This window comes from Oenanthe melanoleuca, chromosome Z (genome assembly GCF_029582105.1).
Source record: "Oenanthe melanoleuca isolate GR-GAL-2019-014 chromosome Z, OMel1.0, whole genome shotgun sequence".
Lineage (NCBI taxonomy): Eukaryota > Metazoa > Chordata > Aves > Passeriformes > Muscicapidae > Oenanthe > Oenanthe melanoleuca.
In genome coordinates this window covers 3,611,735-3,624,744 of record NC_079362.1, presented here as the reverse complement: position 1 = coordinate 3,624,744, position 13,010 = coordinate 3,611,735, and the positions used below count along the sequence as shown (strand labels likewise).

Here is a 13,010-nt window from a genome sequence, read left to right as displayed (position 1 = left end):
CTGTTGGAATGTATCTGTTGGAATTTTGACTCACTAGTGTTCTGGAGCACAGAGGCAAAATGGTGAAGACATCTTGCTGTGAAAAGAAGGTGTTATTTAGAGTTCTGCTCTGGATTTACATAAAATTTATCCTTCAGTCAATCTGAATATTTATCTGATTGTTTCTGCTGAGCAATGGAAGGTGACAGAATTAGATGATGCATGACATCACTGGCTTTTTTGTCTGTGACTACAAAAAGCTGGTGTCTTTAACTATGTTAATTTGATATGTCAGTTTGTTCCACTGTTAAACTTTTGAGCTTTTTTTAAGTTTTCTGCTTTCTTTTGCAATTTTTAATCATGTTTCTTGTCTGAGCTTGGGACAGGGGTCTTGTTTTCTCCTAATGTTTAATTGCTTGTAGTGCAAGGTGCTTGACTGAATAATGTGCTTAGTATGGATACATATATATGCATATGTATGTATATTTTTAAAAAACAGAATTCCCGTAAGATGGACTTAGCAATTAAGCCATTTCTAAAGCCAAATTATTGTCAGGTGGTTTCTAAAATTAGAGATGCTTCTTTTAAACAGGAAAAAAAAAGAAAACAAAAAATAAACCAACAGGTGTCAGCAAAGACCATATAACAAAACATTGGGTCAAATCACATCAACAGTATGTGCTGCATTCCTGACAAGTCCCTATTGTCTTTTATTTAATTCTCTCAAAAGACCTTGAGATCTTAATTGTGATCAGTCAGCTCAAAATACAGAATATCACAACTGTATATGAAGGTTGAATTGAATTGCTTTCAGTAGAAAATACAAGAAACCACATAGAGATAATGTCAGCTTCATCTTAATGAATTGTTCTCCCACACTATAATCCAAGTGAAGTCTTTGTGGATTTTTAAAATGCCATTGAATTTGTTTCTCTCTCTCTGATTGTTTTTTTTTTTTCCTTTTTTAGCCTGCAATGAACTGAGGCTTTAGAAAGTCCATTCAGCTTTTAGGATCTTTTGTTCTAGAATGATGATGGTGAGGGTTGTTTGTTTTTTTGGTTTTTTTGGGGTTTTTTTGCTTGTCCTAGTTCGTAGGTAAGTCTATCCAAGAGCAGTATGTCAAAAAGTTCGTTGCATCTCTCATTAGTATGTATTGGCAGGTTTGTCACCTCAGGGTCAAAACAAAGCTCATTCAATCAAGTCTGTAGCAGCCACAGTAGCAAGCCTCAGGTCAGTCCCACCACTTGAGATTTGCTGTAGGGCAATGAGTTGGAGTTCATTTTGCATTTGTTTCACTGAACATTATTGTTTGTACAGTGCAAGGAGGAAAACATTGTGAGTGGACTGCTGTATGTTATAGGGATTATTTCCCTCTTATGCTTATTTTCTCTTCTTGCATTGAAGTGCCTGTTAACAATAAGAAGACGAATTTTATAAAATAACAAAATCTATTACTTGTCATGACATTGCTTTTATTTGTTTTTAAGATAAATTATAAAACCTTCAGCCTATATACTCTGACTTGAAGTTATTAGAAAATACTAGTAGTGCTGAGGAGTCTAATCGCTTAGGTTGACTAATTAGTTGAAAATAGTATCCTTTTTATGCCCTTGGAAGGTCCATTTTTGAGAAACTTTTTTAATTCAAGAGATTGTAAATTGTTGTGTCAGGTCTAAATTAATAGTTAAAATAGTTTCAGAGGTCTGAGGAGCTGACAGTTGAATCACTTGGTGTAGTGTATGAAGTTAGTCAAAGACACAACTTCATAAAAAAAAAATTAGCCTCATTTTTATATGTCCATGTGTGGATTTCTCAGGAGAACTGGTAATGTTCAGCTGTTACACATTTTAAGTGCAATTCTGTCACAGGATGAGAATTTATAAATAATCTAAGGTCACATTAGTTTTGCATCTCTAAAGAAAAGAAAACAAATCCTTGATTTTTCTTCAAGTTTAAGAAGTTATGGCTGAGTGACGTGTTGTAGAGGGTAGAGACGGTCAGACTTCAGTGATTTCTAAACCAAAAATATCACTAATAATTTAAATTCTGTTTTTCCTTTTTTTTTTCTGTAATGTGTGTTCATGTAGGAGATTAAACTGAGGTTAAAATATAGATAACTTGAAATGTTATTGGAGGAGTAATAAACTACTAATAACACTAATATTGTACTAACCCCTTTTATTATATGACTTAGGAACATCCTAGAAGTCAATCAAGAAGGAAAATGCCATTGCAGCTGTTTTATTAGCTAAAGTCTACCTAATTTTAAACATACTAGCTCTTATTCTGAAAAATCTGGTAACTCATAAAAACCTGCAATGAAAATTACTGCCACTAGATACTCTCTTCGCTCTCATCTACTTTGTGAACTCTCTTTAAAAATTATTGAGAAATGATCTGACAGAGTGTTTAATGAGTGTTTTTTTCACAAGATGCTGTCTTTGGAGGCAGAGGCCCCTCTCCACTGAGTAAGTTTTGCCAACGCATCTCACTCATGATGGGAGGTAGCCGTTCTTTGAGAGAGTAGTTCTGTCTCTGTTCATATTTAATCCTTGGAGCAGTGAAAAGTGGTAGCAAGAGTATTAATAGTCATGATGGCTTTCTGTTTCTGTTTTGAGTATCTATAACTGAGGAATATAATGTGGGAAATCTCAGATCCATCCAGATGGATATATTTAATCTGTAGTTTTGTCCATTTACTTTTTTTCCCCAAAATCTGCTATGAGTGTGTAGGAGTAGACAATGGAGTGGACAAGCTGGGTTAACAGCTTGTGCTTCCTCATCGTGTCTCCTAGGTCCTGTAATCTGTCCCCTGTCATGGGAGAGGTTGCAATGTCAACTGATCTCATGTGCCTCATCCTTTGTTGTGTCACATGTGCTTTATTCATTATCATGTGTTAACCATACACTAGGCATTTGACAGGGTTGTTGGTATTTTGGTCATGAGGGATGCACATATCCCTCATGAGGGAAAGAGGGGGACATGTGGCATTTGATTGTCTTCAAAAGAGACTTTGTGGTTTGCACTAGCCTAAGGGTTCCTCACATCTGTCATGAATCTATGACTGTTGGTTGCATGGTAATGATTTCCAGTGACACCTGATAGATGCCAGGTTAGAAGTGAAAGGCCACAAATCACACAGGCTTGTGCTGATTTTTTAGTATGTTTATAGCTGAGAATTCACTCAAGAAAACATTTTGCAAGTTTGAGTAATTTATTTTTTATTTTCCCTCTGCAGCACACTTGTAGTTCTTTTTGCATATGTAATCTTCTAGTGGGTAGCCATGTTTGGTTTTGAAAGTGGGAGCATATTTGTGGGGGAGAGAAGAAAAAAATTTAGAGGACTTGGGTTGTAAAGCACAGCATGGGAGGGGGACTTGACAGGCAAAGCTCAGTGCACTTCACTGAATCATAGCATGTGTTTGGGTGTGGTATCTACTGAAGCAGCTCCTCTGGATTAGGATGTAGGTATTACTAATCAAGTCATTGAGTTGTGATTTGTTGTCTGTATACCTGACAATCTCTGTATGGTAAAGTTCATTAGTGGGTCAGCTGCAATTCTGTGCTTCCTCATATATGCTCTGCTGGTTTTTTGATGTTTTTAGAATGTGGTACAAGGCTTTTTTCAGTGTATTACAGGCTTAAAATAGAGGGGTTATTATTTTAAACTGAGTTATTTTCAGATTGCCTCCTTGCTTTGTGGGGATTCTTTTTTCAGTGCTCTTTTTCAGACTGTTTAAAGACCTCTGATATGTAGTGAATTGAAGTGTCTCTTTGGTATTTGTCTCCACTTAGAATCATATTTAGACTTCAGTACCTTCATCCCTGTAATTTTAAATATGGTGTCACTGGTTCTTACTCTTTAATTTCTGTTTTCCCATAGTCCTATAAGATATTGATCTTTTGATCATGTATCAGAATGTTGTATTGCAAAGATTTCACAAATTATACTGATAACAAAATTTTTCAATGCTTTTTGGTCGTTGGAAACAACCTGTGAGAAAGTACTCTATATGAACCATAGTCTTAAAGGAGCATGTGTTGTAGGAAGCCAGGACTTTACCAATTAATGTGTACTACACTTATGTGTACTAGAGCTACATTTCCACCTGGGGTTTCAGTTTTGCTTTGCTGAGTGTATGTAGCATTATAGTCTTGCTAACATTGTACAGAATGTTTCACAATGCAAGGGTAAAACCTCAGGTCTGTCATAAGATAATGTGCTTCTCTCTGTTCTTTTTGCTGTCCAAGTTAAATTTAGTTTCTTTGTGATGAAAATAGCCTGTTTTCTGGATCCATATGAAGGATCACTGGTTGCAACGTAGGTCTATCCCCCAATTATCCATAAGTCTATTGAACTTTGCAGATTACATGTTTGAGACCATTATCACTTTGAAAAGGTACTTCTGGAGGGATTATTTGTTATATCCAACATAAATCAAGACTGATTTATTTTAAGCTCCTCAGAAAGGCAGTTGTGAGCGCTGGAGTTTGGTTCCACTCCTGAGCCATATGTGTTACAGCTCTCAATCTTGCCCACCACAGATTAAGGAAAACTATAACAAAGAAATGATAGCAGAGATTAGACACTTGTGCTTTTAATATGCCCAGGATAATCTACTTGGTTTTACTGCTCAGGATGTGTTCTACTCAGCTGTGGTCCCTGCTCTCATCAGCTTGCCTTCATTATGGGATTTTTTTTTTTTTAGTGCAACAAAATTAGAATAGCTATGATTTCATTTGGGGTAGAAATTTCTCAGGCTTAGGAAAAGCAGAACACAGGCTCCCCTGCTCAACAAGAGTATAAATTTAAAGTATAAGCAATGTAGTTTCCTTCCAGAGAAGATCTCTCTGTTCTGGAAAGAAAGTTTCCTCTATCACACAGTTTGAGTACAACCTTTTTTTTGGCAGTTAAAGTGTTAGGCTTTCCATGGCTGGAAAGGATTTCTCCCTTGCTATCAGAATAGGTCATGAGAGGCATGGAAATTTTTTCTATTTGTGCTTTGTTTTTTTTTCCTTTCTCCAGTTTTCTTAACAGTCAGTAAGAACACCTTGATAGTTCTGACTTCAGATACTTTTCTTATTTGGGATGTGTTTTCCTGATAGACAGCACTTGGATGTAAATGAAGTACAGAAATGTTTTAATAGCAGGTAGAAGTATTCAGTATCTCATACAAGAAATACAGAACTGCCAGTTTCTTCTCCATTTATCAGGTAATTATTTTCATACATTGTCGGCAGGTCGTACTAGATTCTTTTTCCTTTCCAATCTTGGACAGTCATGCCTGCTCTCCAGCCACCTTACTACCTTGAATTACAGTGCAGTATACTGCTTACAGCTTTGGCACACCTTAGCCAATTTCAAGAACCCTAGAAAAAGTGCAACTATCCCAAGTTAGCATGAGTAGGGCTCTCTAGTAAGTGTTACAGTTTCCACTGTAAATCTGAGAAATCTGGATCTGAACTGTTGATTGATAGTTCAGATGATTTATTGATGCAGGACTGAATTCATAAGCCTCTGTCACTATATACCTGCAGCAGTGAACAGCTCTCTGACTGACTGACTGACTGGTCCAAGAGAGTTTGTAGAGTGTAAGCAGAACCACCTTCTCTTGCAAGAAGTCACAAGACACTTCTCAACATAGAAACAGTAGTTTCTACAATAGTTTTCAGACCTTAAATATGGAACACCAGCATGCACAAGATAATATTGCTAATTCAAGAAGATGTGGCTTTATAAATTGTATAGATTTGAAATAGTAAGTCTAACTAGTTTTATATAAACAGTATTACACAGTTTCTGTTTACTTCCTGTAGGAAAAATATTTTAATTTTTTTTTAATTACTCAACCATAAAATCAGAAGAAGTCATTAAAAGCATAAAAATCCAAAGATAGTGTTGGATGTGCAGCATTTTCAGTAATTGCAACTGTATTTCTAGATAGGACAGAATTGTGCTAGATTTTCCTTAGCAGGAAAGAATTTTGTCAGGTTGTCCAGACACATCTATGATAAGTGCAGGAAGTCTGGCCATTAGTAATGTTTTCAAATCTGGAAAATTTTGGTCACTTCAAGAAATCTCCATTATTTATATCTCCATTTCAAGAAATTTCCATTATTTAAAGTTGATAGTGTACGAGACATTGCTAGAATATCCCTAAACATGTTGATCTACTGAAACAAAACCCTCAATTCCTTCTGTGGCTGCATACAAGTACAGACACACACACACATATATATATATATATATATGTATGTATGTATGTATGTATATAGACTAGGGCAGTTTAAGGTGTTTTTTCTTTTGAGGGCTTTTTTATGGCATTTTTTCCTGAAATTTCTCTGGGCAATGCAGGCCATCCAGGTGCTGAGCTGTCTGAGGATGATAATATCACACTTTGCATCTGAGCCTCCACCTACTGTATCTTTCTTTATGTTTGCTTTTATTGAGAGCCTTTGTTAGGTAAGTCTTTGCCACACCAGAGTGTTCCACTGATTCAACACTTCCATTTTTAAGGCTGTATTGCTCTTTATTATATTAAAGTAGTGCATAAAGAGTCAGTTAGAATGAGAGCCCCATTGAGACAGGCTGTGGAAAAAATGAGTAAAAGTTTATTTCTGCTCTGAAGATACACAGTCTAAATAAATGAGAAAGAATAGAAGAAATAGATACAAACAGCTGCAAAAAGGGTAGACTTTCACAAGTGGTTTCTAAAATACATCTACTGCGTAGCAGTTGTTTTCTCTTCCAAGTGTTCTTTTAGTGATTATAACAGTGAGTAGGTGCGTGAATTGAGAGTTAATAACAAAATTGCTATGTTGTAGGCCATATTATCATTATACTCACTTTAATATCTGTACAATATTAGCATTTGAGACTGCAGGAACTTAACTGCTTTACTTGTTGGTGTTACACTGCAGTCGATTTCAGTGAACCATAAAAAGTTTGCCCCTGAAGGTAAAATTACACTGTATGCATGTTCCTAGCATACTGCTTTGGGGATAAACATGTCTTAAATCAACCATGGCTTGCAGCTGAATTCCTTCTCCAAGTGCAGTTTCTGTGTAGATAATAATGTTCAGAAAGACTAATTTTCTGTAAACCGTAAAGTTTTTGAACATAATTCTATCAATAAATGTATTTGAGCAGGATTGGAAAGAATTCTTATAATCCTAATAAAGATTTGGAGTTTTAGTGAAAGGAAAGAAGGGGCATATATCAGCATTTTTAATTAGCTTTCATCAGCACCTCCAGTTTGTTCATATGTGTTCCAAGTATTTTCATATTGTGTTTCCTCTCATTTGCATAATAAAAAACTTTTGGACTTCATTGAAACTTCTTTTTGTAATTGTGCATTTGGAAAATTAAATTTGAAGTTTTTGGCACCCTGGCTCCTACTTGCTTGAATCATAGTGTGTAGTTAAGATGCCATCACTTGAGACCTTTTTTACAGCAATGTTTCTGTTGGGGCTTAATATACTGTGGGTTCAGATGGATGTAATTGTGGCCTTGAGGTGTTGGTCTAAGGAATACTAAAGAATGGGTTTGTACTCAAATATTCTTGGATTAATATTCTGAGACTTAGATCTTGTCTTGTCACGAATTTAAATACTGTTCCCTGAGCCTTAAAGCATTTCAGGCTCTTAAAATGAGTCCTTTATTTTGCCTCTTTCATTTGAGTTTTGTTTTGGGTTTTTTTCAAACCCTTGTAGTCATTGAAATCCAGGCAGTGACTTCCAAACAATTTTTACTGCCTCAAATGGACAAAGTGCTGGTTTGTTCCTCAGTTTAATTCCCAAATTAATTACAGTTAGAAAGTTATTACATCTGCATCTCCATTTTTTCTTACAATATGTAAGGGCAGAAAAAAGGTCCCTAGAGAGTATGCAAGGCTTTGAAATGTTGACAACTTTCTTACATTTGAGCGGGCAAGATTTGTCACAATGAGATTGACTTTTGTGGGTTTTGTAATTTTTTTTTGTGTTCTGGTGGGTTTTGGCTTGCTTTGGTTTTGTGTTTTTGTTTCATTTTTTATGTTGTTTTTGTTTTGAGTTTTTTTGTTTGTGGGGGTTTTTTTGGTGTTCTGTTTGGTTTTTTCTTTCTTCATTTTGTTGCTTTCTGAAATGTTACCTTTGGTTTCACGATTGAAATTTCAATTTATTCCTACATGGACAAAAGAGACATAAACTCCCCCATGGTGGGCAACCATATGGGGTTTTCCTTTACTTACCAATCTTTGACCCATACCTCCTGTGTTCAGTGAGTAGAGATGGCAAGGTAACTCAGCTATGTTTGGCTGCACCCTTAGCTGAGGGTGGATCTGCTCACTGTATAAATCATAAAGTGAACCTGGAGGGGAGAGAATTCCAAAGATCTACTAGTAGACAAAATGCTTTAAAAGTATTCCTTTACAAAGAGAACCTTTCTTCTGCCCTGCTGAGTATATATTAATTGGTTATAAATCCTAGTTTTGAGGTTGTTATTCACCTCATTATTCACACAGCAGTGCATGATGAATTCACAGGTACAGTTACCATTCTGTTGTACTGGCAAGAAGTCTTTTCTGTGAAACAGAAATAATTTTTTGTCTAAAGCTCCAAGTTCTAGGATCAGTTATATAGTAAAGGATTCAGGAAAGTGGCAAAACATATACAAGTGATTAGAAGTTTAACTAATTACCCTTTAAGTTGTCTGCCTGCATATGTCATTATTGTGTTTTAGTATCTGGTTGCATGTCTATTTTTTTTCTTTTCTTCCAGATCATTACTAAATACATTTATGAACTACTGCAGAATGAATGCCACTTGAAGAAAGTAATTCTTCCAGTAAGTATAATTTGTTTTTCCAAGAGCATTGTTTTTTGAATCTGTACCCAGCATAGCCTGTGATCCCATATTCAGATAAAGACAAGGTGTGCCAGGGTTCTGTGCAGTGCCTTGGCTCAGGACAGTGCCTTAGCATTTTGCATGTGTATGCATCTAGAGATGTGGTTCCACCTCACTTCTCATGTGTTTGATTTCTCCAACTGAGCCTTCCTTACCTTAACAGAATTTTCAAAATGTGGTGCTTTCAATAGGAGTGCCATAAACTTTCTGAGAAGTATTTATGGATATTTTGAGATGCTTATATCTGGATGTAGAGAACCAGAAATGTTTTTGCAGGCAGCTGACTACACTCATATTGAGTATCAGTAAACTGATAGCATTTTAAAAAAATGATTTTTCAGTAATTTGTAATGTGTGTATAATATAAAGTGCTTATGTTTCTTAGTGAAAATAATTGGTCAGCTCTTAGAAAAGATGAAATGCTGTCCCACACATACCACAGTGTTTATAAATAACATGTGATGTGATATGATGATGTTCAGGTATTTTTGTACTGGAGAGTGCAGGGGACACTGGAGTATGACAGCGCTGTGTAGATTTTCCATCATTGTGAAGGATTCCTTTGCTCTTTGAAATCTTTTGAATTGCTGTCAAGCTCAGACGAACCTTCAGATTCAGTCAAGGAAAACCTGTTTAGGCTATGGAAGGAAAAGGTCTTTTGCCTTAGCAGTTCTGTAACATTTCACTATTCCCGTTTCCATTCCCTGAGTGCTGCTTAGAGAATGTTTTGATGACCTGCCCAAACTACCTACAGTTTCCTGGAAGGGCTTTTTCAGTGTCTTGTGGTCATGGCAGAAGGAGCTGAGCTGTGAGGTTCGCTGAGAAGCACAGGGCAATACTGGCTGCCTGGTGCTCTCATCAGTGCCCTGAGAACCAGGACTGAGAAAGCATTTCCCCATGTCAGATTGTTCTGTGAAGGCAGACATAGGATTAGGTTCATCATGATAGTCTGTCTGATGTATTGCTGGTTATGTTTTCCAGCTTTTTGGCTAATTTTCTTGGTCCAAGAAGTACTTCTGGAAAGATAATGTATCAAAAGACTTCTCAAGCCATGTCACACTTTGTGCAGCCATGAAGCTGTCTTTTATAAACATCAAAATGCCCAGATTTTAAGGCTGTAGGACTTTTCTTGATTCCTAAAAAAGAATATGAAGAATAAGCATGTATGTAGTGCAGTGCTAAGGCTGAAGAAACCTGGGATAAGTATTACAGCACCTCCATCACCTATTATGTCACACCTGTGGTGATTAATCTGCCAGGCTCTAAGGTTTGGGTTTCTTGGCTTGGAAGAGGAGTGGCCCTAGCTAGTTCCCATTTTTTAATTAATCTGTTTACTTGTATTTAGAAATTCTGTAGTGAGCATGGATGCAGTTGTTCAGTAGTACATTTAAGCTATTCTCAAGTGTATTACTTCCAGCTTCTGTGAAATGTCATAATTTAATTGCATTTTAGAGCAAAGTGAGAAAGCACAAAATATGCAGGTGTCTAAGTGTGAGCATTGTGGAAAAATTCACATGAGAAGAACACCATTCCTGAAAAGCACTGTGTAGCCAGCCCTCACCACAGGCAAATAGGTTATGAAGGCATATACAAAAGTGAAGAATTGAAACAATATATCTAAAAGTCCAAAAATTAATGAAAGCTAGGTTTAAAATCACCACTGAAAAACTTCCAAGTAAGGACACAAAACCCTCCAGTTTAAACTAGTAAAGGAGACTAATAAAAGTAATAAAACAGCTTTTAGGATGAGAATAGAAGAGAGTATAAATGTTGGCAAGTTACATGTGAAATCACAGAAAGTTCTCAAAAAAAAAAAAAAATTGAGGAGCTTGTTAGAGTCATAAAGGCTAATAAGAAAAGAGTGCTAATAAGGCCAGTAGATGAACTGCAGCTAAAATGAACATTGAGGTCAAATAAGAAAAACTAACATTATTATTTCCAATATCGTTTGTCCAATTTCCACACACTTAACTTTTTATTTTCTAAACAGGATATAATTCTGAGCAACTGTCTGAAATTTGTCATATCAATAGCGGAGACCTTAGGATTCGTTAGTATGTTTTACAATAAACAAATTCTAGGATGAGATTTTTTTTTAAACCTAAAGTTCTGTAAGAAGTCAAACATGAAGCTGCAGAACAACTGCTTTATATTTAACTTACTGCTGAAATATGATAACAACAACAACAACAGTAATAATAATAATAATGATGATGATGATAGTAGTAATAATAAAAATATAAAAAACATTGGGGGAAATGAGTACAAGTTTCTTTAAATCAAAAATTCCAGAATTCATTGCAGGAGTCAGAGATCACAGGAAAAATCTTATCAGTGAAAGAGTATAGGTATTTCCAATGGTCTTTGAACAAACTTAAATTGCTTTTAAAAAGCACAGGAGAAGGGAGTCTCCTTTAGAGTTAATTGGTTAAAACAGGAGAAAGGTGTTCATATTTTACAGGTGAAATAAACTGTTAACCAGTGAAATGCTATTAAGGCCTGACATAGTGGTAAGCCAAAGAAAAAAATGAATTAATACAAGCTAAAATACTTTTCTGGTTTTTTTTTCTAAAATTATTTAGGATAGTTAAACATGAAGCTGGTTATGATTAGTTGGGAAATTATTAATTGATACTTAATAACAGATGATTAAATGACAGGAGATTAAATTATAAATATGAAATTATGGGGAAGATAACTCACTCTGTAAACACAACACTCACCTCTAAATGAGCTATTACAACTCAGGAAAGAGCTTGGAGTGATTGTGAGTAGTTCTCTGAGAACATCAGTGAGTGCTCAATGGCCGTTGAAAACCCTCAAAGCACATAGGATGTTAGGAATTATGAGGTATCGAGAACAAAACAGAAAAACATCGTCATTCCACTCATTATGTGGGCCCTCATGTTAAACACTGCATGAAGTCTGGACACCATATCAAAAAGGATATGAAGAATTAAAAAGAAATACAGAGGAGGGTTGCAAGGATGATCACAGGCATGAAATGCTTTTCAGACAAAGAAAGATTAAACAAAGATTCTTCAGCTTGGAAAATAGATGACTGAGGAAGGAATATGACAAATCTATAAAATCATGAAAGGTGAAGAGAAGATGAATAGGGAATGGGATTTTGCTTTTTTCATAATAGAGAACCTAAGGGGCATCAAGTTTAAATTATCAGGCAGGAGATCTCTACTGAAAGAGACAGTATTATTTCATATATGTCCCAATTATATTGTGGAACTCATTGCCACAGAATACTATCAAGGAGAGAGGTATAAATGCAGTCAAAAAAACCATTTGACGATATTAAGGTGGGATAGGTGCCTTGAACTATTGTACATGCTTGCCTAGTTATATAAACTGTGGCTTGCAAGGTTCCGAAGTTGCTGGCTGTCAAGGCAAGGCAAGCCTCACTCTATAACCACTCTGTTTTGTTACTGTTTCCCTGTGCAATCTGCCAGTTGTAAGAAACAGGACCCTTGGTCTGGCTAAGATGGCTCATCTATATCTATATCTATATCTATCTATATCTATATCTATATCTATATCTATATCTATATCTATATCTATATCTATATCTATATCTATATCTATATCTATATCTATATCTATATCTATATCTATATCTATATCTATATCTATATCTATATCTATATCTATATCTATATCTATATCTATATCTATATCTATCTATATCTATATCTATCTATATCTATATCTATCTATATCTATATCATCTATATCTATATCATCTATATCTATATCATCTATATCTATATCATCTATATCTATATCATCTATATCTATATCTATATCTATATCTATATCTATATCTATATCTATGTGTATGTGTATATACGTGTGTGTATATATGTGTATATACGTGTGTGTATATATGTGTATATACGTGTGTGTAGATATATATGTATATATGTATGTGTGTGTAGATATATATGTATATATGTATGTGTGTGTAGATATATATATATATGTATGTGTGTGTAGATATGTATGTATATATGTATATGTGTGTAGATATGTATGTGTGTGTATATATATGTGTGTGTGTGACGTGTGTATATATATGGATGTATATGCAGCCTCTAAATGTGAATATTTTAGAGATGAATACAAATATTTT

At 35.2% G+C, this 13,010-nt stretch overlaps 1 protein-coding gene across 6 annotated transcripts in view; it reads left to right on the top strand.

Annotated features, from left to right (window-relative positions):
- The window catches only part of FAM172A (family with sequence similarity 172 member A), a 250,027-nt gene that overhangs the window by 40,960 nt on the left and 196,057 nt on the right, over positions 1–13,010 (top strand). For all 6 annotated transcript variants that reach the window (XM_056513646.1, XM_056513645.1, XM_056513643.1 and 3 more), the window contains one exon: positions 8,741–8,806. In XM_056513646.1, coding sequence (XP_056369621.1) covers positions 8,741–8,806 — 66 coding nt within the window. The remainder of the gene's footprint in view (positions 1–8,740; positions 8,807–13,010) is intronic.